General features: G+C 38.3%; 1 protein-coding gene across 1 annotated transcript in view; it reads right to left on the bottom strand.

Annotated features, from left to right (window-relative positions):
• Window positions 1-26,958, bottom strand: part of MCTP1 (multiple C2 and transmembrane domain containing 1) — a 220,173-nt gene that overhangs the window by 43,582 nt on the left and 149,633 nt on the right. Inside the window, 1 exon segment of the mRNA XM_040090995.1 lies at window positions 11,569-11,688. Coding sequence (XP_039946929.1) covers window positions 11,569-11,688 — 120 coding nt within the window.

Here is a 26,958-nt window from a genome sequence, read left to right on the forward strand (position 1 = left end):
CTCTGAGGAAACTGATAAACTGCATTTATTCTGAAGATCTACTGACTAACAAAAAGGATAAAATTTCTGAGAAAATAATCTTTTTTTACTTCTAACCTCAACACCTGCAAAGCAGAGGTGGATTCTAATTATTTACAGGCGTGTTAAATCAAAGCCCTGCAGCTGTAGAGGACTTAGAAATAACTGAATCTAAAGACTCAGTGGAAAAGTGATACACTGAAACGTTAATACCATTTCTAATGAAAGGTCCTTTTCTCTTAGCATCAGCCCGCTGGTTGTCACACAGAAACAGAGTGTGAAGACCATCAACTATCTCTGTTCTGAGTTTTTCAGCTGATCCAAAAGAAACACCTGCACAGAAGATATTCTGATGTGTTTATATGTTAACAATACCAGGTATTTGCTGTGCACTGAGATGTAAAATAAAGAAAAGGGGGGGAAAAAAAAAAAAAAAAAAGAGCACTAACCCTGAAGATAGCCATAATGACTGTTACCTTAATACTTTAACAATGTCCCTCATTAGAATTCTCTGTATCTGCTTAGATCTTACTTGATGTAGTCCTTCAAAGCAAGGTGGTTTCCAATAAAAACAAAACACTTTCTATGCCACACACGTTATGCTCTCATAGTATCTACACGTATTTGTATGTTCATATACAAGTAGTAAAATTATAAAAGAAATCAAAAGTGAGGGTGAGATTTGGTTCCAAATTAAATGCATTTTAGATGTGCAATTAATGTAGTCAGAATTATACTGTTCAGGGACTCTTTGGATTTATATTCATGTTGTCCTGACATGAAATGTACTGTAAGCTTGTGAGCCATACAACTCAGTGTAAACCTGTAAATATAATATAAAATCATGCCATTTGTATGGATTAAGAAGGATGCGTAAAACCACTTGGGTTTTCACAGATCATTTCCTGGTACTTAATCTGAAGGAAAGATATTCATTGTCCACAAGCCCACTAGAGCAGCTGTTATGTGCTCATCTTCACAACATGGTATCTGCTTCTTTTATGGAATTGCCAATGAGAAACTTTACAGGAGATACATCTTCATTAAAATGTCCAACTTTTAAACCACATTTTTAAGGAAAATAAAAATTAAATTAACATATTCTGATTTAGGAGTGCAGTATATGTGGGTCCAACCAGATTTATACATTTTGATCTTGGGGTATTCATCTGTAGTAATCATCAGAATGACTGAACTACTAGATGTGATAATTAGTGTGATAAGCTTCTCAATAACATTGCAGTACAGAAGACAGGAGAATAAAAACAGAAGTATAAGTACTTTTCTACTAAATTACTTTCTGGTTTTTACATAGCCACTTGAATTATGTCTTCCAACAGAATGCATTTTGTTAGCTTATTCTGGGAAGAGCTCATAATGTAATTTAGTCTGATTCTTAATAGGAAACAAGACTAATACGGCTATCAGAGGCCTTTTGATGCAAGCTGCCAATTACACAGAGTTCTGTAATGTAAACAACAGATTTTTTATTTACAGTATAATGCATTTCTTAGGAACATATATCAGCAGTAAATACAGTTGATAATACAAGAACATGTAATCTTTTTGCTGTTGTCAGCATTACATGTCCTCAATATTCAACTGCCAATGTAGTTAAGAGTAAGTAATTTTTAACATAACAGTGGTACAATACCATACCATTTCTCTCATTTTCTTTCAATATTTGGTTCTCATTTATTTTAGCTTTCTCTTGTATTTACACAATGCACTGTGAACTGAATATTAGGTGTTTATTTGAAGTATGTCTCCATCTAAAGGCTTCAATATGTACTGTACACTTGAAATGGCAGATGTCTCAGGATGCTTTTAGTACAGCAGAATAAAAATAACTGCATTCTTTGCTTGGCTAAGGATCAATGAAAGATTACTATGCAGGACTATTAAAAATAATGCCCTCACAAGATACTATGAACTAGAATTCTTGGGCAAAACCTTATGATAAATTATCTTATAAAGAACATGTCTCATTATAGGTTTTCATTGTTATTATTATTTCTTTTCAAATATATTGTTTCCAGATTCTAGTAGGACCAGATATGCTTCTCTTATAAAATAGCACGTATCCAGTTATTTTAAGCTTATGGGTGTGCTCCAGTCTATTGCACTCAGATTTGAAGCTGGCCAGCTTTTTGGTACAAAAAAATTATATTACATATTTTAGGTGAAAATGTATGTAATACACATATTGCTGTAATTTCAGTTAGTTATTTTTTAGCCTGGTATTTATATATTTCATTAAATACAGTAAAATCCCAAAATTCTTAAAGCTTTTCTAGAAACTAAATTGATGTTAGGTTATACAGTACTGATTATTTATAATAGCCACTACAATCTGTCTGTGAATCTTGTTGCCATTTAAAACTTCAGGCAAATGCAAAAAAAAAACAAAAACAAAAACAAAAACAAAAACAAAAAAAAACCAAAAACAAAACACAAAAACAACCAGTCTCATACAAAAAATGCTTTCTCTGTGCTGTGAACTTCAATTTTATTTTAGTTGCCAGCAATATTGAAAGACTGTGGAAATAAAAAGAGGCAAAAGTTAAATTAAAAAAAACCGTCCGGTTTCTGACTGGAAAAAAAATCCAATTTTTAAAAGAATGCTGGAGATATTTAGGGCGGGGTTTTGGCCTTTTCTCTTCAGGTGACCAAAACAAGCCAAAGCATTCCAGCTCTGTAATGTGTTTTGGTTTTGCAGCTGTTGCTGGGGTAAGAACAGTCATGTAAATTTTACCAAGGAGCTTACTATGTACTCTGCTACTGTATGCAAATCTCTGACACAGGGATTATGATTGCAGCATGGACAGGCTCTTTTACCTGTAGCCCAGACAGCCACCTGCAGCACCATATTTTTCTGTCAACTATGTAGAAGAGAAATGCCTACCACCTACCGATCTTTACACAGTATATTGTGGAACTGTTGAATTAGTGGACAATGCATTCAGAATATTTATAGTACCAACATTTAGTTAAATAACCTTTATGTAAGATTTATGTTGATTTGTTCAAGTCTCATTTAATGGCAAATTATGAAGAGGATGTTTCATAAAGATAATTCTCCATTTAACTGCAGCAGGCCACCAAAAATTACGATGCAATCTAGAGGAAATTTGTCCAGCTTCAGTGATTATGTGCACTTATAAAAATTAGACTTGATCAACAAAATTTAAATCCATGATTAAGCTGACACTTTCATGTTTCTTTTCTGATATATTAAAAGAAAACCCACCCTGTCCCATTGTGGAGCACTACATTATATATTTATTTCCTGACTGTATGGATCACAGAGAAAAAAACCCAAAAACATCTGTGTGGAGACAACAGTGATTCTTGGTGGACTACCTAATATTTAGCAAGTGTTTCCAGTAGTCCTTGTTCTTCAACAGCACCCACCCTGCCCACACAGACAGATTATGACTCATATGCAAAAGCCCTTCTAATTTATTTTATTGATAACAAATGAAGGCAAAGCTTATGATTAGTTAGGAGCTAGAAAATGCAAGGTAAAATCAGTTCTGCATAATATTGAAAATAATTTTATATTAAAAAATCATACTTTCCTTACTTTTAGAGTCATAAATCTAGCTAGCTTCACACACATACTGTTCCGTGGCTAACCCTGTGTGCTCTGAGCAGCCTTCATGCTGGGGGCTACTGCCACTGCTGTCATACCAGAGGCAAAACTTCTCAGGAAAGTACAGTCAGAAAGCAGGCAATATGTACTTCCTCACCTGAATATGTCCTTTTTTATCTTGTGCAAATTACATACTCCAGACACTGCCTATCTAGAATACAGGGCTTTATTTTTTCCATCTATTCAACAGCAAGAATTTAGTCTTCAGTTAGAAATCTCTGCAGACTCCCTGGCAGAATATAACTTCTGGACTTTATGCTCAAAACCCCAAAATACCACACTGGAAAGGGATCTGAAGCACTTGGTGTTTGTCCTGTATTCATCTGCACATGAAAGCTTTTGAATATAAGGACTGTAAGGACTCAGTCTTTATGACCGTAAAGTGAAGAAACAAAAAAATCAAGTTCCTGCTTTGTTTACTTACTTGATAACTCAGTTTTCAACTTCTAGGAAAACAGCTGGTTCAAGTCAGGTACTTTTCTGTTAATTTATGCAGTGAATGTACTGCAAAATGGCACTCTCAGCCCCAAACAAGAGCAGCAATAAATCCACCTGACAGTGCTCTGACAGACACTGTTGCCTGGCTCTGACAACAAAGTGATAGGATTCTAACCAGAAAAGATCTCCTGGGTGCAAGTGAGCTGGGCTTCTATGACCAACTCAAGCTTATTGTGCTGATCACCTTTCCTCGAGTGAAGAAAGAATTCACTGAGGTGGATATATTCATAAGCATCATTCTTCCCATTCTCACTTTTGTTTTTTTTTAATTTGGCAATTTCTGGAAAACACATGAAGATTTGAGTCCTCATATTGGTGGACTACAGAAAATACACAGATAAAACTACTTAAAAACAAAAAATAATAGGCTGCCTTTAACAACATTTTCTTCTATTCTCAAGATTTCATCCTAGTTCTAACTTCTAATAGAAACAAACACATATAAATTATCAAAGTCTGTGTGGGAAAAAATCTACAATGAAATTAGAAGATGTCTTGTCACTTTGTATAATTCTTGAAAGATAGAGTGTGTGTGTGTGTGTGTATATATATATATATATATATATTCTATTATGCAAATTCATTAAAAATTGTGCATGGCACAGTAACTCCCAGCTATTTAGCATAATTTGCTATGCAATGACATGTGCATCACTTAACTTCAAGAGGAAATTGGCTAGTTAATATTTCCTTAATGGCTTTAAGTATTACCTATCAATGCAAGATGTGAAGTAATCAAACCTCCTCTCCATGGAAGCATATATGGCAGAAAAACATTCACAGGTACCTTCAGGGATGTGCATTATTATTCTATTAAATGTTAAATTACTTGGGAAAAAAAAAATCCCTAACAAATAATAGACAAAAAGGAGAGAAAGATTAGTATCTTCAGTTGAGAGAATGATGAGTGGCAGAGGGTGGCAGGGCCATTCTGTCCTTTCCACTCAAGCAGACATCATCAAGCCCAACCTCTCGACTCACACAAGGTCACCTCTGAGCACGTTGCCCAAGCCCATGTCCTGAAAGGTCTTGAATATCTCCATGGATGAACACTTCACAACCTCTAATGGCAATCTGGCCTTCTTGACCACAGTCACTATGAAAGTGCTTTCTTGTGGTCAGATGAATTTTCATGTATTTTGATCATGTGGCCATCATGTGGCCATTGATACTGTCCTGTGAGGGAGCACCACTGAGAGGAGACGGTGTCTCTCTCCTGCTCCCTTCTGCCATTTATACACATCATCAAGAACCCTCCTCCATGCAGAACAGCAGCTTGTCCAGCCTCTCCTTCTATGCCAGATGCTTTGATCCATTCATCATCTTCCCTTTGCTGGAATGAAAAGAAACTCTCACCTCCCAGCCTATCCTGACTATAAAGCCAGTACACATACACTGCATAACGGACATGACAGCAATTTCACCACGTCTCTGTGACTGTGAATGAATATGTGGACCCCTGAACTCTTACTGGTACTTAATGTGCACACTATTGTACTTATCTCTGACATGCTGGGTTCTCAGAGAAGGTGTGAGAGACTTTTTCAGAGGCATTTCCTTATTTGTGTGTCTACACCTGGCCTGGGGGGCACATCATTCTTGTTGGGTTGGTTTTAAGGACTCTCCTGGCCATTCATCCTGCACCCTTTTCTTGCCAACTCAGACCACCAGTTTCATGACAGAACAAGGGGCAGTAGCTTCAAACTGACAGAAGGCAGATTTAGATTAGATATTAGGAAGAAACTCTTTATTGTGAGGGTAGGGAGGAATTGGAACAGGTTGCCCAGAGGAACTATGGGTGCTCCATTCCCGGCAGAATTCCAAGGCCAAGTTGGACAGGGCTTTGAGCAACCTGCTTGGGTGGAAGGTATTACTCTGAAGATCCCATCCAAATCAAATTATTCTGTGATTCCTCACTTGAGGAATCACTTTTGTGGGTTGCCATCACCTCCCTCCCTGATTTTTTTTTAGTGTAATGCTCTCCTGATCAGGTTGGCAGCCTTTTGGGAAAGAAGATTTTGCCCCTTGTGATGAGGTGGATCTCTTCCTAGTAGTCTTCAATCCTCAAAAAGTATCCCCCTGTTGTAAAAACCAAGTCCCTGCTGTCAATAAGAGCTGTGCAACTGATCGTTTTCGTTCCAGATCTGTCCAGTACTCCACAGGCAGGATGGAGAAGAAAATGACCTGTGTTTCTGTCTGCTACCTATTTGATCATGGAAGAACAAGAACTTGCAGTGTCACCAGAGGAGATCCAATGTGCCTGTTATAGCAGTTAAGCATGATAGACCAACAACTGAGAGACTCACAGTTTGTCCTAATTGTGGTAGGCAGGCTTATGTACACAGGGTAAAACTAATGATTCATAGCTATGCAAACTGTGTTTAATTCTCAGTATGACACGCTCTAACCATGCAGTCAACTGTTTCATCCCAGGGAAAGAGATGAGAGCAGCTGGACAGTGGGAACATTTTAAATCACTTTGAGAGATTATCTGACCATTCCTTAAGTTAGGCAGCTCCAGCAGGCTGTCAGAACATGCAGAACACAGCCTGAAGCAGAAATGCACAGACAACAAAAAAAACCAAAACCAAACCCAACAATTCCAACCCCACCCCCCATCCCCCCTGATTAACTCCATGCAGTTATAATCACTGTGACTTTTGCTTAGAAATAGAAGACCCCAGACACCAGACAGGAGCACTGCTATTTTCTACAAGCTACAAAGGTGAGGGGCCTTTTTTGGTGTATTTGAAATCATAAGAGTATTAAGTAGCGTCTTAAAAATACTGATAATAACCTTTTAACCCACCATACCTTCTGTTAGTTTGCCATGCTCTATTATGTATAGGGGCAGCTACTCCCCACCACACAGATCCAGCACAGGTGACAACAGAAACACAGCAGTGATTGATACCTCTCCCACAGATGATGGGAAAAAGATGATGGAAAAAAGGCAGGAGAAGAAAAGAAATCTCAGCCTAATAAGAGTCACTGAGTTCCAATCTTGTGTGTTTAGGTGATCATGGCTTGATATAACAACAGCAGCTGTGCTAAAAACAAATTATATTGTGAGGTCAGATACTTGGGAGTACGATTATAAGGAAGTGTAAATATTTTTGGAGAAAGCAGCAGGGTGTACTTCACGCAAAAATGTTATTGCAAAATTCAGAAGAAAGCATTAAGAACGCCATTTTAGTTATTTTTTTCCTCACTTAATACGGGCAAGAAATATTTATTACGTGATTTTTACACCTGCCACATGACTCAAGGACAGAGATTCATTTGTTTTAGTTCAGTTCAGAAATATCCACTAAGTCTACATCTATATACAGTCACTTACACCAATGTTTAATGCAATAGTTCCTACCTCATGAGAGTGTATCTTTCAGAAATACAACTAATCTTGATCAAAATTTACAGAAGATAGGGAATCCAATGTTTCTTTGGAAATTTGCATCAGTGTTGGACTAAAACCACAATGATCATCAATCCTACAAGGAGTCCAGCTGAATCCATGGAAACATAGTATGCTGCTTCACTCCTCTGCTGGGCATTCCAATAAAGTTATGTCCTACTAGGAAATACACTTGGGCCTCCCCCTGCCCCAACCATATTGCACCTCAGGGTGCATTCAAGAAAGGTGGATTCAAGAAAGGACTTGCATATATAACTCATTAGGAGTCGGAATAAATGGCAAAATAACCGTACTTGCATTCTATCAAGAAGCGCAGGTTCATATTATAATAGAGGTACCTAGATCCTTGTTTGGCAGGTGAATTTCTCCATGAGGAAATAAGTTTCAAACTACTTAAAAAAACACCTAATGCCCAAGAAGAAAAAGCAAATGGTATCTTATCTATAGAGACAGTCAAACAAGGAAGAGTTAAGGCTGGTCTGTCTGCCATATGCAGACAGAAACTCGGTGGTCACTAATCACTGACCTGTGGAAGAAGTGTGGTCCCTAGCATCTAGACTGATGAGACAATTAACAATTATTTTCTCAAAAAGATATTACAATGGGAAACAACTCTTCAGAGCTACTTTGCATGGTTCCAAATTTAAATTTGTTTCATATTTTTATGAATTTTTAACTATGTTTGTCTAATGTTAATCAGGTAAAAAAAGTTCACAAATACATTTACCTTGGTGTCTTATCATTAGCCTTAGGATTTCAAAGTAACTTCTAAAGTTAGATGACATTTCTAAGATAAGTAGTCAATTATTTCACTGAGACACACAAGGAATTGATGAAGACTCGAGAAGAGAAGCCAGATCACATGAATGCTGAAGCATTCTCTAGCCACTAGGTGTCTTGGTTTTGAAAGACAGTTGTCTGCCAAGGAAAGCTAGAGCCTCCCTTGGAATGAAGAATGTAAACCCCCTTCCCTTCAAATTATTATAATTTTGCAATTAGGGGCTTTCAGGCAGAGATATGGGAAATAGAAGTAACAGTTCTTTACTAGGAATATTAAAAAAAAAAAAATAGTAGTACAAAAAACCCAAGCAAGGTAGCAAACAAAAATCCTGGAAAAACCCTGACAGAGTCAGGAATACAACCTGGCACCCTGGCAGTCAGGGTGTTGGAAGTAGTCCAAATAAGTCCTCCTGGAGTAACAGATATGTTTCTGTTGGAGTAGAGATGGTCCTGTAGAAAGTCCAGTGGCAACAAGATGGGTCCAGCCTTCCTCCAGGAATCCAGTGGAAAAAACAGATCCTTTGTGTCCTTCAGTCCCAGTTTTTATCTAGCTAGGAACAGCTGGCTCCTCCCGCACTGGGTGGAGCATCTCACAATGGGATGATGGAATGTGTCATGTCATTGGTGGGCCCTAATGGCCCATTATCAGAAGATGTCCCCCTGGAGGATGGAGGGGTGGTGAAAGAGATAAGAAACACTGTCCCACCTGGTTTTAATGGCTGGGCCGTTATCAGGAGGCATCTGCCCCCCTCCCCCCTGGAGTTGCAAGAGACGGATAAAACATCTCTCAAAAACAAGTTTTCAACAGGTGAAATAGAATACACATTTTTAGGTTACATAATCACTATGTATACACTAGGAAACACTGCTTAATTAATTTAGATAAGATTTACATTCTGCATAAGAAAACACACGCTTTTAAATTACTCCAAATGATACTGTGCTAATGACCTAAGCTAAGGACTCGTGATATTAATAAATCTGCAAATTACTCCCCTCAAGGCTGATGCTCAACATGATGACAACAAAACATAAATCATTAAAAACAAGGTCATTATTGGCACAGATACCAAATATTTCGAATCAACATGATTGGTTGAGATAGGCTCTATTAGCTTGTATTGAAGCACTCTCAGCAAGAGGAAAGTTTTATCAGTAGCATTTGGTATGCTTAACTGAGAGCCCATTACTAGATTCATTAGTTTGTTAGAAAAGCTACATGATCAGATAATCTTCCCAGACGTATGGTATTTCAGAGAGAAATTAAATGTATTGCAGCTCACAAGTGAAATTTCTTCTTTCACCAAGGATTTCAGGTACTCATAAAATCTTCATGTTGAGAAGCTTTAAGCGTTTCAGCCACCACAAGACAACGGGCTGTTTTAAGTATTGCATCTTTTAAATCTTTATCTTAGGCTTTTTCCATAAATGTAAACACATTTGGGATTAGGGATTACCCTTATCAGTCCCACCCTTATTTTTAGATGGTCCTTGGAAGCATAACAGTCTTAGTGATATGGACAGGTAACAACAGTGTTGGGATCAGGGCTCTATAGGTTCTAATAATTGCAGTTGCTAGACATTAGGGGACCACGCAGGTTGGAAAGGACTTCCAAACTCCTGCTCAAACTGGGGCCAGCCATGAAGTAGCCAGATCAGGTTCCTCAGATCTTTCCTCAGTCAGGACCTGGAAACTTCCTATAGCAACTGCAGTTTCCTGAGCAACCTCTTCTACTGCTTAACAATCCTCATGGCAAGAAAGGTTTTTCAGTCTGAACCTCTTTTGTTTCAAATGAAGATTGTTGCCTCTTCCACTACAGATCACTTTTGCAGTCTAGCTCCATCTTCTTGTTAACCTCCTTACAGGGTGTTCCAGTCACTAGAAGCCTTCTGTTCTCCAGGATCTTTCAAGTCCACTTCCCTCAGCTTCTCTTCAAGGCCTGGTTGATGCGGGCTTAAGCTCCTGATCATGTTGGTAGTCCTTCACTGAACTTGCTGAAGTCAATCAATTACTTTCTTGAACTGGCATGCCCCAAACTGGATACTATTCTAGATGCATTCTGGCAAGTGCTGAGGAGTGGAGATAACCACTTCCCTCAATCCACTACCTGTGCTTCTGATTATCTTGCTGCCTTCTAAGACCCCTAGGCCCAGGTCAGACAGCTGCTTTCAGACAACCAACTTCCACTCTCTATGACTTCAACAAGCTATTTCTCTCCAAGAGAAGATTCTTCCTTCTGAATTGCATGGGGTTCCTATCAGTTCATATATCCAACTCACTTAGATCCCTTTGGGTGGCAGATCCAGAGTGTCAAATGGTTCTACACACTTGATATAACCCAAAAACTTAATGGGGCTGCACTATCATCTGTACATCACTGGAAGAGACGTTAAACAGGACTTTGCACCATGGCAGTCCACTTTTTACTGACCTCCATTAACCACTGTCCTCAGAGACCAATTATCTAATATCTTTTGGCTTCCCCTGCCCATTAAGTTATCCATTCAGATCATAAAGTAGTAGACAACATACTGCTTTTGGGATACAAAAACTAGTACAAATATCAAATTCATAAGGCTCAGCAGTACCACGTGCTAGAAAATTTGTACAGCATAGAATACAACTTTATATGTACTTTTGAAAATCTAAACCATTTTAATATTATTGATAAATTCCAGTTATTAGTAAATGTTTGCTACATTATATGCCAACTACATGTTTTTAATTAAATGACGGCATTAAATGAGGAGAAGAAAATAAGAAAAGGCTCAGTGAATATTATTGATGAATTGTGAAATACAATAAAATGTGATACATTCTGAAACTGTTAACCAACTGGAATAATTTTAATCTTTAACTTCAATATGCGAAATAAAAAAAAATGCAACATAAGGACTTAGCCATATAGAAAAATTTTCAAAGAATTTTCCTTTTTCTCAACAATAAGCCTCTCTGCTCCCACACAAAACAGATTCTATAGATAGTGCATATTCTATTGTATTTTTACATGACATTTCAACAAAACCAGACACACTTTTTGGACAGCCAGAATAAAATTAAATTGCAGGTGGGAAAATTGTCCATCAAACATTGTGAAGGGAGACAGGTTGAAAAAGATATCATATTTAAGCCCAGTTTAAAAATTTTGCCTAGTTAAAAAAAGAAAAGGACATATATGCCCTTGAAGTAGAGAAGACTTACTGTATCATGTTGCCTGTTATCTTTTCCTGATATGATCAAGAAGTAGTTCCATGCCAGCAGCAACAACAAAGCCAGTGGTATCATGTAGAGCTCAAAGTTCCAGACCACAAAAAGAAAAAGCTAGAAGACAGAAAAAGAGTGATTGAAATCAGCATTACATTGAACTCTTGTGCAGAGTAAAGACCAATAAATTAAAATAATTCTAAATAATTCTACCTCCCCTTAGATAGGAGCATTGTCCAACCACTTTGCTGACTCACACTTAAAACTGCTACACTTCCCAATCCTTCCTACCTTAATTCTTGGAAAAGAAAAATTGGTGTATTATCATCTAAGAGGAATATCAATTGTTCTCTCATAAAATAATGCTTTTGTGAATAATGCAAATGAGCATAAAAATAAGGTTACATTTTAAGAAAGGTTAGCTGCTTTCATGAATCATAGAATCCTAGAATGGTTTGGGTTGGAAGGGACCTTAAAGGCCACCTACATCCACCCCTCTCAACACAAGCAGGGCTGTCTTTCACTAGACCAGACTGCTCAGAGCCTCATCCATCCTGGCCTTGAACACTTCCAGGGATGGGTCATCCATGGCTTCTCTAGGCAACCTGTTCCAGTATCCTACCCTCAACAATAATGAATTCCTAATATCTACTTTAAATCTCTCTCTTTTAGTTTAAAGCCATTACCCCTTGTCATATCACTGCATACCCTCGTAAAAAGCCCCTCTCCATTTTTCTTGTAGGTCACAGGGATGTGATTAATTTAAAGAATACTCAACATGTTATTGAATCTGGTTTTAGCTTTGAAACAACCCTCTAGCAGTGTAAAGGTGGCACAAGAGTTGATTAAGGATTAATTTTCTATTTAGAAAAAAGAACATGGTCATTTTGTAGTAATGTCATACAAACAAGCAGAGGTAACATTTAGAAATCTTTTGCATAGAAAACTAGCAAAAAAAATCACAGTAAAAGCTAAAATCATATGATTATTTTAATGAAAGTATAGTAAAATAGAACTGACCACAGACTCATCATAAATGGGTTTAAAAAGAATGCTGAGAAGCAACCTAAGTCCACCACTTTGAAAACTGATTTATTGTAGTGTTAGCTCAAAACAGCTCAAGTGTTCTCTGGCCAGGAGCTGCCAGAAGCCTGGTTGGGTTATGTCTTCAAGGGATGTGTGCCTAAACAGCTGGGGCTGCTCTTCAGCATGGGGTTAACTTGGTGATCACACTGCCAGAGAAATCCAACCCCACTCCCAGCTCCATACACCACTGTGTAGACATTGTTCCCGACCGATGCTGCTACAAAATTAATGGTTTACAGGAAAGAACTAAAAATAATTTGACTCAGATGGGGTCAAACTAAAACCACTTTTAGCGTCAATTTTCCCTATCAATGAACCCACCTTTTATTCAAGCCAGCTGTAGTCACAACCTGGGTTTGTTTTCTTCACCAAACAACAAAACAGTGAAACACAACAACAACAACAAACGTGAAAGCAAATCACACTATGTACCACAGCTGGATAAACACAGTCTTCTGCTAGATTTTTATTTGGAGCCTTCTGCTAGCTTTTTGTTTGGAGTTAAAACAAAATGTTCATATCAAATACGAGCACCCACGTAGAAAGCAAAAAAATAAGCCTACATCTTAGGTAATCTCTCTCACAGTCAGCTAACTTACCTCAACCCGTGCTTTCTCCCACTCTTTACTATGTGTCACAGCACAGCTGTCTGAAGCTGGACAGATAAATTTGGTGATAAATAAAAAACGTAATTCAGCTAGCCTATTTCAATACAGAAAAGAAGTAAACGGCTTGAACTCAAACAGGGGACCCCAGCTTGACCCATTCAATCCTGAATGCAGACATATCACTGGCCAGGGAGCTGGGTGGTGCTGAGACCCAATCTGTTGTCCAGGCATGGGCATTTTGAACACCCCTATAAAAGGGAACGTCAAACAATAAACTGGGCTGTTTGTTGCATGATCCTCGGTGAGTCCTGTCGTGTCTGTCTCCAACCTACGACCATAACTGAGTATATGTAACCTACGAAACTGCATGACAAACATGATAATTACCAAAAGAACTGAAAAAGCACGCTGTATGAGACAAAAACAAGGATATTTGCCCTTCTAAATGTTTTTCATTTGAAAGAAAAAAGCTTTTTTAAAGGTTGTTTAGTTTAAAAGGAAATCTGTTAGACATGGCAATACATAAGAAGCTGCGCTGTTTTTAATTTCTGCCTACTAGTTGTTTTGATTCAGAATGAGAATGGTGCTGATAACATACTGATGCTTTAGGTTTTTTGCTAAGTTTTGTTTATCCAAAGTCAAGGACCTTTTTTCAAATTGCTCTGCCAGTGGAAGGTATGCAAAATAAACTGGGAGGGAGCACAGCTGGGACAGATGCCTCAAATACCAAATACCAAATACCAAAGGGGTATTTCCACACCACAGAGCATCATGCCCAGGATACAAACTGGGGGAACTTACCCAGAAGGGTGGGTGATCTGGGTTCAGAAAGAGAGGCCAAGGGTCAGTAGGTGGTGAGAAACTGCATTGCATTGTTTTGTCAGGGTTGTTTTTTTGTTTGTTTTTGTTTGGTTGGGGTTTTTTTGGTTGTTGTTTGGTTTGGGTTTTTTTTTTTTTTTTTTTTTTTAATTACCATTATTATTTTTATTTACTATTATTCTGGCATTTCACTTTACTTTCAATTATTAAACTGTTCTTATATCAACATAGAAACTTTACTTCAATTCTCCTCCTCATTCCACCAGGATGTGGGGGAAGAGAGGAGGGGTTTGAGGAAGTGGCTGCGTGGTGTTTCATCTCCAGCTAGGCTTAAAACCACAAGAGAAGCAAACAACACCTCATAGCATTCAAGAACTGTTCTGTGACCATGCTGTCGATAAGAGAGTGGTAAATCAGATGTAACCAACTTACAAAAAATTTTGTATCTCAAAAGAAAAGCAAAATATCCTTGCATGCTTTAACTCCCAAAACATTCTGAGTCAGTGGATGCACACTGAAGGGTGCTCTGGAAGCCAGCGAACAGCACCAAGTATCAGAAAAGTAAATATTAGAGATTATCTGTTGAGAAAAGCCAACACATACAGTCTTTTTTAGGGCTGAACTTTGGTTAAAAAGTAGTTAAGAAAATCAAGTACTATTCAAACACTCCCTGGCCGCAGAGAAAAAAAAAGCCAACAATCTACAAACGATCTCAGGAGCCATGGACCTGACTGGAGTCTGAGGAACATGATCATCACATACTCTGTACTCCAGAATATCAATGAATTCTCATCCAAACACTTCTCACTTGAAGTTTCTAAAGGCCAAATTACCTTCAAGGGCATTAATTCCTTACAGTATTGGACTCAGAGGGCCAGTAAAACATATTAAGATATTACCTTTATACAAATTGTATGGACATGCCCTTCAAAAGTGTGGCTATTACACCTGTCATCTGCTGAAGATTATTTTGCTGACCTGCCACCTTAATTTCCATCTAGTCTGGCTGAATTTTAACCAGCTCCTCCTTTCAGGCAACTGTCTCAGCCAGGCACTACACAAACATTGCAACAAAAACGAGATGTGTGCTGCAGCACAGTTATGGCCCTCTGACCTAAATAGCCTCATTATCCTTCCCAGACAACAAATGCACTCATGAAATGCATATGAGAGGAAAAAAAAGATCTCCAGTATCAGACAAAACTTCTAAGTAAACAGGAACAAACTCAGTCTGTTGCAGAACAAGCAAGAAAACTCCAAGACTCAGTTCTTATGGATAAAAGGCCTGATAGATGAGGTGAAAGAGAAGAAGGAAGTGATATGTACAAAGCCTCATGAAAGGTAGAGAGGTAAACCAACATTCCATTAAGCAAGTATAGGCCAAAAAGTCCCAAACCCAAACCAAACCAGAAAAGCTAATGAATAAGTATAAAAGAAGACTTCTGGGAATTGCCCATGTCTGTGAAACATCTAGTGGACTGTATCTGGCACGATATCTTCCAAGAAAATAATAGCTGTCTGTGTAAAAAAGGGACGCTCATCACTACCACAGAATCACAGAATTTTTAGGTTGGAAGAGACCTTCAAGATCGAGTCCAACCCATCTCTAATACCTCAACTAGACCATGACACCAAGTGCCACATCCAGTCTTTTTTTAAACACATCTAGGGATGGTGACTCCACCACCTCCCCAGGCAAGGGGGACACCACCTCCATACAGCCAATTCCAGTACTTCATCACTCTTTCAGTGAAAAACTTTTTCCTAATATCCAGCCTATATCTCCCTTGTTGCAGCTTGCGACTCTGTTCTCTTGTTCTGTCTGTTGCTGCCTGGAGAAAGAGACCAACCCCCAGCTGACCACAGCCACCCTTCAGGAAGTTGTAGAGAGTGATAAGGTCACCTCTGAGTCTCCTTTTCTCCAGGCTAAACAACCCTAGCTCCCTCAGTCGTTCCTCACAGGGTTTGTGCTCCAAGTCCTTCAGCAGCCTCGTTGCCCTCCTCTGGACACGCTCAAGCATCTCAACGTCCTTCCTAAACTGAGGGGCCCAGAACTGGACACAGCACTCACGGTGTGGCCTCACCAGTGCCGAGTACAGGGGAAGAATGACCTCCCTGCTCCTTCTGGCCACACTATTCCTGATCCAGGTCAGGATGCCATTGGCCCTCTTGGCCACCTGGGCACACTGCTGGCTCCTGTTCAGCTGCTGTCACCAGTGCCCCCAGGTCCCTTTCCTCCTGGGCACTGTCCAGCCAGCCACACCTTCCCCAGCCTATAACGCTGCAGGGGGTTATTGTGGCCAAAGTGCAGGACTCGGCACTTGGACTTATTAAACCTCATCCTATTGGACTCTGCCCATCTGTCCAACCATTCCATGTCTTTCTGCAAAGCCCTTTGTCCTTCCAACAGATCGACACACGCTCCCAGCTTAGTGTAATCCGCAAATATACTAATGAAAGACTCCATGCCTTCATCCATGTCATCAATAATTATTGAACAGAACTGGCCCCAGCACAGACCCCTGAGGGACACCACTGGTGACTGGCCGCCAGCTGGATGCAGCACCGTTCACCACCACTCTCTAGGCCTGGCCATCCAGCCGAAACAAGCTAATTATTTTAAGAGATGAGTGTGAGTCTCAAAGGTTACCATTTAATATAGCTGCCATTTCCTATACAGAAGACTGTAAGGAGGGGCTTTTTTAATCTCTCACATGAGATCAAAGTTTTCAGAGTCACAGGCATGAACTCACCATTTACAACATCACATTAGTTTATACTTTTAGTGAGAGACACATGCATTAAATGATCATTCAGAGAGACATATGACACTATCCCTAGTGTACAACACTTCAAAAAATAATATAAGTTAGGATATTGAATATCCTATTCTTCTGCAAACTACAGTGTATTTTAAAAAGAAATCTCATCCAAAATGATTAACACTTCCTACTGTTCAGGAAAAAAGCCTGCCCTTTCAGACTAGCAGCTGTGGATCATTACTTTTCCACTGATGAGATGTGTTTGATGAGTATTTTTCTTTCTAATTAAGAGATGAGATTCTCTATTTGACTGTCTTCTGACAGAAGTGAAGAAAAAGACTTCTGCCCATGTGGAAAAGCCATATTCCACAGAACAATTATTTCAAATTTCTTTTTATCTACCTCCACCCAACCTCTTTTCATTTTCCACAAAATCCTGTTTGCACTCACAGACTTCACAGCATTAACCCCTGTTTTTCTTAACTCTTCTTCTTTTTTCCTTTTGCTTCTGTTTTGACTGCTAGCAGAGAAGAGCATGTAAAAAAAAAAATTAAAAAAGGAACATCCCACAGGGGACACTGACCTCATCATCAGGTACAGGAAAGACCAGAGGACATGATGAAGGAGGATTGCAAGAAATGCTGTTTGAAAGCTTTATGACAAAACTAGAAATGGTTCATTCCACAGAAATGCCTGAGTTCAGTGGACCAGAGATACTGGCACTGGTAGCACCCAGAGCCATGACCTGTAATGTGTTGGGAATAAGGCAAAACACAGACATCCTCACTGGTATTGTCTCACACAGGGCACAACACTCATGCTGCAGTCTCCTTCTCAAACTGTGGCTTTCCCTGATCATTTTCATGGAATATCTTTACAGTCTCATTTACATATTATCTATATCCTTGCCTTATATTTATATTTATATCAAATCTCTTGATTACCCTGGAAACACAAAAGTTGGCTGCACAGCATTTTGGCACAATCACAAACAGCTGTAGACAATGTCTACAGCTCCAAATACTACACTCCAATCACAGGATCTTCCATTTACCATTTAATTTTAAAAGGACAATTTTATTACCTGAGGCTTTGTCCCTTGATGTATTCTCACAAGATTAGAAAGAATAGGAGAGAACCCATATATCTGCTTGATACAGATTGTGTACCAAGTACTGCAGGGTTAGGGCTCCTGCACGGTGTTTTATGCTATGAAACACTGGCAACTACTTTGTATTGTACTTTGGAGAGATAATAGCTTCTTCCATTATGAAACTAGTCACAGCTCCTCTGATCTTGTACAATACTTTTTATTAAAAAAAAAAAAAAAATCAGAAAGGAAGCATTTATTTTAGCTGCAACAGATTTCAAATACACTAGCATTAATGTAAGCACTTAGAGGAATCCACTCCAAATGCACTGCCTTCATTCAGGTAAGTCTGGAAGAAATATGCCTTTTAAACCTATTCCAAAGCAGCAGTTTTTCTTATCAGTCTTTCAATTTTAGTTCCAATTACCGGAGTGCTAGGAGGAACTACAGTATGAAAGATTTGCATCTGAAACACATTATCTGTTACTTTGTTTTTCTGTACACATAAAAAAAAAAAAAAAAAAAAAAAAAAAAAAAAAAAAAAAAAAATTCCTTGAAAATAGTAAAAGCACGCAATGTGTATGCAAACCCCAAGATGATTCCCACTTGTTATATTTTGACAGATTTTCAGTTCAACCTTGGATTAATGTTGGTTCTCTTTTTTAAATGTCTAAAGTCTTAGGAGTCTGAGAAATGCAGAATAATTAGTATTTTTGATTCTCTAAGAACTTTTCCTTTATCTCAGAAACAAACATGGAATTGTTTGAATTGTCTCTCTCTTTGCTGGAATTAGAAGGACTGAGTTCATTGCAATTTAGATTTTTATTAGCATTCTTTCTATTTATTTAATGTAGAAAGAGAAAAAGAGATACGTCCATGACAAATAAAAAAAGAACTTAACAGAATGGATGAAGTATTAACTAATGCCAGTCCCAACGGGGCTTTTGATGTATTTTGATGCATTGAAAGCTGTATATTAGAACTCATTAGAGCACTTGGGTCCCGTATCTAGAAGAACATACCAAAAGAAAATTTAATTAAATGATGGCATTAGATGAGGAAAAGAAAATAAAAAAAGGCTAATGTTAAGCTCAATGAATATTAATGATGAACTGTGAAGCACAGTAAAATGTGATACATTATGAAACTGTTAACCAACTGGAATAATTTCAATCTTTAACTTCAATACGTGAAATTAAAAATGCAACAAAAGGACTTACTAGGTCATTTTTGGTCACACGTTTTCCATGCTGTTAATCTGTACAACAAACCCAAGGTTCTATTTCATCTCATTCTTTTTATCTAAATACAGTGTACCCTCTCATTACTAAAGCAACAATTCTGACAACTTGCCAACTACTTGTGACTTACTTGATCTGCATCAAACCACCCAGTTTTTTTGTGGAACACATTTACAGCCAGAACAACCTTTATGCTGATACTGCTATCCAATCACACCATAATGTACATTACCTCTCTAAAAGATTGTCAGCATCAAAAAAATGTTCTATTTAAAATCCTGATGTTTAAATTTAATTATTTGCCTTTTTACTTACAACTTTTAACAGATGTTTCAAAATATTTTTCCAGAAGTATCATGATCTTTACTTTGAGAATATCAACAACTTAAAGAATGCAAACTTCAGACCATGAATGCAGTGCCACTTCAAACAGCACATGGATTACAGATATAAAATTTGTACTACTGTAACCAGTTGCTATTGTAACTAGTAACAAAAGTTAGGTGGAAATAAAAATGAACCACCCAAAAATATTTTTTAAATGTAGTATCTCTTGGGTCATTTTTCCCCTTCACTTGAGAGTTTCTGAGCTGCATTATTACATCTGTGTAGTTAGTAGCCAGGATAAAATTAAAGGGCAAAATATAATTCACTGAGGTAATTCCCATACATGCAGCCTCCTGCCATTTCTCAGGCCATTTCAAGACTGTTAAAATGCTGACAAATTATGAGAAATTGACAGTACTTTTCCTGCGAGCACTGACACCTGGCATCAAGTTAAAAATTACCGACTAGGGTACATTAGATAAAAGCGTATCTGAGAATGGGGCTACTAGGGTCACTGAATCTCCCTCCCATCTTAATACCACATTTTCTGAACAACACCCAACTGTTCACTGAATGGACTATGTCTTTGTCTAAGTGTCATTACCTAAAAACTGATCTACATATTATTTTCCAAGTTAAAAAGTGCTTTTAATATCCCCAGATTGGTTTTCAAAGAATCACAGAATGTTCAAGTCTGGAAGGGACCCCAGTGGGTCATCTGGTCCAACCTCCCTGCTCAAGCAGGGTCATCCCAGAGCACATGGCAGAGAATTGTATCCAAACAGATCCTGAATATCTCCAGTGAGCGAGAGAGAGAATCACTTCAGAAGAAAAATCTAAGGTGTTGCCTTTGTGAGAGGTGTAAAATCTCAGTATGGATCATGCTAGATAACTACAGTTATTTTTGCAAAATGTATTGGTAATCTTAAGAGCTCTGTACAGTTTTAAATTTTGTTGTGCTGAAAAAGATCGCATGCAACCAGGGATCTACATATTCACATCTGTCTTCCTTCATTTTGTATGCATTTTATCACTCTACTTGTGCATCAATTTTCTGTCATCAATATCCTGCAGTTCAATTTGAAAAATATAATTTCTCCAGGCAATCCAGGAACAAAATGTTATCAGTGCCCCCTTCCTTTCTTACTGCCTGATGAGGAACTGATGGGCTTTGAACCTGACTCCTGTTCCTCCCAAATGCCTGAAGATTGTAAAACTAAATTGTCCATCAAAAGTTATTAAACTGGGTATAGAGGAAAACAAACAAACATTTGGTACCTTCTTCAGCTTAATTGCACTTCACTGTAAATCTACCAGAGTTCAGACAATGTACATACTCCCCAGACACCTGTATGGAAGTTGTACAGAAATACTGTTTTCTATACATCAAATACTGTATGAGGTTTAACTTTTTCTTAGTTTGCTCCCTCCCTTATCTTCTATGCACTTTTGCACATGAAGGAAAATAATTTAACATTTTAAGAAAACACTATAAAACGTTTAATAGGCTAGAAATAGTCACCATTACCCAAATACTGGAAAATACAAAACTTTCAGGCTTAGTTTTTCCAAAGCAAAGTAGAAAATATGTTTTTTGGTGAAAAGTAAATCACTTACTTTAAAAATCATGAATATGAATGACATAAACTTCACGAACGCTTAAACTGTGCCCATATTCATTGTTACATCAGAAAACTGAAATAAGCCCTCCTTACTATTCATTCACAAATAACCACCACCAAAATAAAAGGACCATTAGGATATTAGGAAGAGCAACCTTTGATAAAATAAATCCTTTGGTTGTTGGAGAACTTACGCTTTACCAACTGTCAGAGTGAAAGTGACAGCAATAAAATTTAAACTGTATGAATGAAGACTAAAACCACATGGCTAAAGGTTCAAAAGCAGACTGTGATTTCCAGCAATAAAATGCTGGAAAAAGAAAAAAAAAAGGTTTGATAACTACCAGTATGTCTCAAATAAAAAGAAACACTGGCTTCCCTGTGGAGAGACACTTCCATAAGCTGTTCTGAAGTCTCATGTCACAGACTGGAACTGTAATGCCTTTATAATATTGAAGAAACTCTCTCCAAGTAGGTCTAATTATTAAATTATTTCAACTTTTCAAGAGTTTAAAGTAAGCCTAAGTGAGCTCTCCAGGCTGATTTTCATACTTATGACTTATGACCAGCTTCATTATGTTGTTCTGTGATGTCTGGAGTATTGGTTGAGTATAAATGTATAACAGCAAATAAATAAAAAGCATAGAATTTGTTCCTCTATCACTGACCAGCTTTTAAGTACATAACCAGCAATTTGTTCACACAGTGTAGGAAAATGTTTTTCTACTTTTTAATGTACTTATTTGTAAATAAATTTTAATTAATAAATTCATTTCAGTAATCAATTTCAGCTAGTTTGCCATTCTTTGTAACTTCATCTCCCAGTCTATCTTGTAATTTAGAAAAAATTCTCCTTCACTGATCTAAAGACTTTCTCTCCAAAACTTCAGTTCTCACAGTTTGCAGATGTATGTGTAACATTTATAGCTATGCATGCCTGTTCCTAGTCACAACTCTAATATTGATCTGGGGCTGACATTACCAACTCCTTCTAGTCTATTTACAGTCTTTTTCCCTATGAACATCCTGTAGTCTTCCACCCTCAATGATCTGTTTGAAATAACTTTGATGCCAGAGATATCTACACGTTAGCACGCAGGCTGTGTGTTTTTCTTCAGTATTTACCCAGTCTTTAAACTCCTCCGTGCTGAGTACAATTGTAGGTTGCAGAAATGAGAAGTTAGCAGAAAATAACAGTTTAGATCACACAGTGAGGCAGCTCCAGGTGTTTGAACAACCCAAATCCTGTACTTATAAGTCTGTCCCCAGGCTGATGTCACTGAGACAAGTGAGTATTTTTTGTTCTCTAGTAGGATAGCTGTAATTATATTCTGCAATGCTTTCTTTAAACAAAATGCAGAACAAAACTCTCCAAGGTCATTTTTAGCTAGCAAATTTTTTTTCCAGTAGATTAGAGCAGGTCCCAAGAAAGCTAAAGTATATTCACATACTTCTGTGTAACAGTTACCAAATTGCACAATAAAGAACAGAACGACTTTTGCTATCAGCATAAACTGTGCTAAACTCCAAGTATTTCTGTGAGTCAAAGAGAATGCAGAAGTTAGAATGCAGTTCATGAATATGTACATATCCTGTATATCTTTTTCTCTTTTTATTGTAAAACACAGCACAAAGGAGTGGGAGGATGCCTATTAACAATCACTTCCCAGTTTGGTAGAATCAGTTATGAAATATTAAACTAATGTAATTTATAACATAACTAGCATATTTACTAGCATATCACCACTCAGTCTTTGGTTGAGTTGACTTCTTTGTGCCTTTGCAAAACTTCTCTGGTCTGCAAAGCTCCACTCAGGTGCATTTGAAAAATCACATCAGTCTCATACAGCCTTTCCTGCAAAGCAATGTCCTGAACTGTTGGGAGCTGTACAAGAGATGGAGTCAGATACCTGGTTAACAAATACACTTTTCACACCTTACAATGTCTGATGCACTTCCAATCTTCTAAAAAGTTTCTCTTAATATCTATGTAATGGATCTGTGTAATGAGGGCCAGCATAAAACTGACATCCTGGAAAACACAGGTGCTTCATGGGGAAATAAAAAAAAAAAAAAGTAGACTTAGCAAACAAAACTGAATTCTTTTTGTTAAAAACTACAGAAAGCCCCCTTACATTATGGTTAAAATTAAGGAACCATTCATATAAGGTGCTGGAAAAAGACAAGAAGACAAGAGTGGTGAAGGCTGAAAGAGAAGTAAAGGTGAACAACATTAAGAAGTTCACATTTTTGAATCACATACTTCTAAGCAACAGCAAGCTCTGCGGGCAGCAGTAAGCTGGATAGGGCACCCCTGATCCAAACACAGGAAAAGTATACCATGTAATTTAACAGCCTGCAAACATTTTTTTGTATTTTTAGATCTGATTTCAATGTTCACTCTTGTAAGAAATAAAATTTTTGATCTATAACATTCAATGTAATTTTTCAAAACAAATAAATTCAACAACAAAAAATATTTTCTTTCTTATGATCCTAGGTGGAAAACTGTCTTCTGCTGCATTCATTGAGTTAATGTTTCTGCAGGGAGAAGTATATTTTCATGTTATTGAAAACACCAGTTGTTTTTCTGTAAGAAATTTAAATATATCTGTATTTTCACAAACTACATTAAGTCATATTTAGCACAGAGATCTGTGTCCTGGCAACTGTCCCACTGTTTTTATAGTTTATCTTTCCAGTCTGCAAATGCTAGAACCCAAGCTGTATTCCTCTCCGTATCTGCAGGAAGTAGTGTTGTAGACTCCAAATATATGACGTTTCATAGAATCTACTTCACTTTTCAGTAGTTTGTTGTTTTAGCAGAATTACATTTCATTTATTTAGATGATTGTAACTCCAACATTTTTAGCCATACTTTACCATAGAAACATTCCACAGCTTTAAAAAGCATTTATTGAGCCAGGACCATCATCAATAACATTTACTAACCAGCGAAGAGCAGTACATTTTATAGATGTTTATTTCAATGCACATCTTTAAAATGTGAATAGGGAAATGCAGAGTATTTTGCTGCTACCTACAGAATAGTTTATCATTTGTTTGTTTGTGGTGGTGGTGGTTTTTTTTTTGTTGTTTTGTTTTGTTTTGTTTTGTTTTTTGGTAAAAAATAACATAGCAATGAGATCCCCAGTGTTAAAACAAGTACCGATTTTGTATGCATGTTTAAACTTGCTACATATGGCAGGAAACAGAGCACTCTTCTTTACAGGACCAAACTCTGGGAATAGATATTTCATAAATTTAAATAAGCAGGGCCCAAAACCTGGAATTACACATATATGGCTTCTGTACTTTAACATTCTATTCAAGTCTCAAAATCATTCAGTCAAACCAAAACAGCCAAATATTTTATTGCAGAAAGTCTCATTATTGTCTTAAAAGCTTAAAAGACTATTTTTTTCAATTTTATAGAAGTTTTAATGCATTCATTAATCATAAAAAGTCTTTGAAATGCAACAAGAAACTGTCATTAGGGCAAAGAAAAGAAGTACAGTTCCTTGCTGAAACCGTGAATCACTAACACTTAGTTGATTTATGCACATGTGAAAAACCTCTCTACTCACTGTTGTGTTCTTACCAAGCCCAAATAAAAAATGATATTTAAAATTCAAGATGGATGCTTGATCTCATGATTCTCATAGTCACAGTATACAGGTATGTACAGTGTAATTACTAACCTTGTATATTTTATTAAAGATAGAGCAGACTTCAGGTTTTAGCAGACTGTCTTTTCAATGTCACTCCTCCTACTGCAGTTCCCCATTACTTCCCTTCCACCTGAACTTTGGCTGACACCAAGGAGAGGAAGGCAGGAGTAATTTCACCTGGGTTTTTAGTACATCTGTAAAGTCCTGTGGAACTGACCTGTCATACTGAAGCAGATTGATGATTTGTGAGCAGACCTGGACTCTTCAGAGCTGCAGCTCATATCTACCACTCGAGGTAACTCTCTCAAAATGGCACTGCTTGGCCAATGTCTTCACAACAGCATCTGGAGAGGGGGATAAATGTTTTGCTGATGCTCAAGAAAGCTTTTTGCAAGACTCAGGAATTCAACTACTTGCTATCTAGGAAAGTATATTCTAGCAGGTAGAGACTCCTCTACCCTTCTGCTCACTCTCACCAGACCTCTGATCAGCCCTGATGGATGGCCCTCTCTTATTCCTTCGAAGATGACAGAGTCTAACCTTTGGCCAAGCACCACCATGTCAGCTAAACCATAACACTGTCAGCAGTGTCAGCACGGCTATCCCTGTTTTGAATACAGGGATGGTGACTCAATCCCTTCCTTGGTAGCCTGTTCCAGTGCCTGACCATCCTTTCAGTGAAGAAATTCTTTCTAATGTCCAGCTGAACCTCCCCTGACACAGTTTGAGGACATTTGTTCTTGTCCTGTCACTGACTGCAAGAAGGGACCAACCCCATCTCACTGCACCCTTCTTTCAGGCAGTTGTAGAGAGTGATAAGATCTCCCACAAGCCTCCTTTTCTCCAGGCTAAACAACCTCAGCTCCCTCAGCTGCTCTTCATATGACCCTACTCTCTACACCCTTCACCTCTGTTGCCCTTCTTGGACACACATTCCCACACCTCAATGTCTTTCTTGAAGCGGAGGGCCCAGAACCGAACACAGGAGTTGAGCTGGGGCATCACCCCTGCCTAGAGGGATATTCACTACCCTGGTCCTGCTACACTGTTTCTGATAAAGACCAGGATGCCATCGGTCTTCTTGGCCACCTGTGCACACTCTGGCTCAGCCAGCTGTCAATCAGCATCCCCAGGTCCTTCTCTCCTGGACCATTCTCCAGCCACTCTTCCTCCAGCCTGTAGTACTGCATGGAGTTGACATGATCCAAGTGCAGGAACCTCACGCCACTGGCCTCAGGCCCTTGACTCGGCCCGTCCAGATCACTCTGCAGAGCCTGCCTATGCTCCAGCAGATCAACACTCCTGCCCAGCTTAGTGTTGTCTGCAAACTTACTGAGGGTACACTCAATCCCCTCATCCACACCATCAGTAAAGACGTTAAGCAGGACTGGACCCAGGACTGAGCCTTGTGGAATCCCGGTAGGGACTGACCACAAATGCCATTCTGGGCCCAGCCTTCCAGCCAGCTCTTAACCCAGTGAAGAGAGCACTCGCCCAAGCCATGGGCTGCCAAGTTATCTTAGTTTAATACAATTATATAGAAGAGAGACCCCAAAGTAAGTTATCTATCCTTTAGTTTTAACCATTCCTCTTTCATCAATATGTAAAAATGAATGTGGGAAGATCTAAGTGAAAAATTAAAAGCTTACTAAAAAGAAAACCAGCAACAACCAAGATACTATTCTTTGTCCAAAACAAATCAATGCTGCTGTGACACTGGAAGAAAATTCCCAGCTTCTGCAGCACTGATCACCTTCAGGGGCTGGAACTCATGAAGAGATGGTCAAGATTCCCAGCATGGCACGGTAGCTGTGTTCAGCAGCTGGAACTTGTGCATCCTCTCTCTGATCTCTTCTGGCCTGGCACAGCAGCTGGAGAGAAAAGTAATCTGAAGTTCTCCAAAGCCCGGGGAGAAAAAAAAGAAAACTACCTCACCAAAGCAGCGAAAAGTTGTTGCAAAATTCTCTGTGGAGAAGTTTTGGATTGCAAAATCTAGCTTCTTGGTTGCCACTCAGAGATCTGTCCCATGCCCTCCCCCTAGATAGCCAGAAGACAACAGAAGAGCTCCCCACATCTGCATCTGGTTTTTAAAGGGATCCCTCACTCTCTCTTCCATGAATCTAGTGTAAACACACAAGTTCAGTTTCCTAGGATGCTGAAT

The sequence above is a fragment of the Hirundo rustica genome, chromosome Z, assembly GCF_015227805.2.
Source record: "Hirundo rustica isolate bHirRus1 chromosome Z, bHirRus1.pri.v3, whole genome shotgun sequence".
In the NCBI taxonomy this organism is placed as follows: domain Eukaryota; kingdom Metazoa; phylum Chordata; class Aves; order Passeriformes; family Hirundinidae; genus Hirundo; species Hirundo rustica.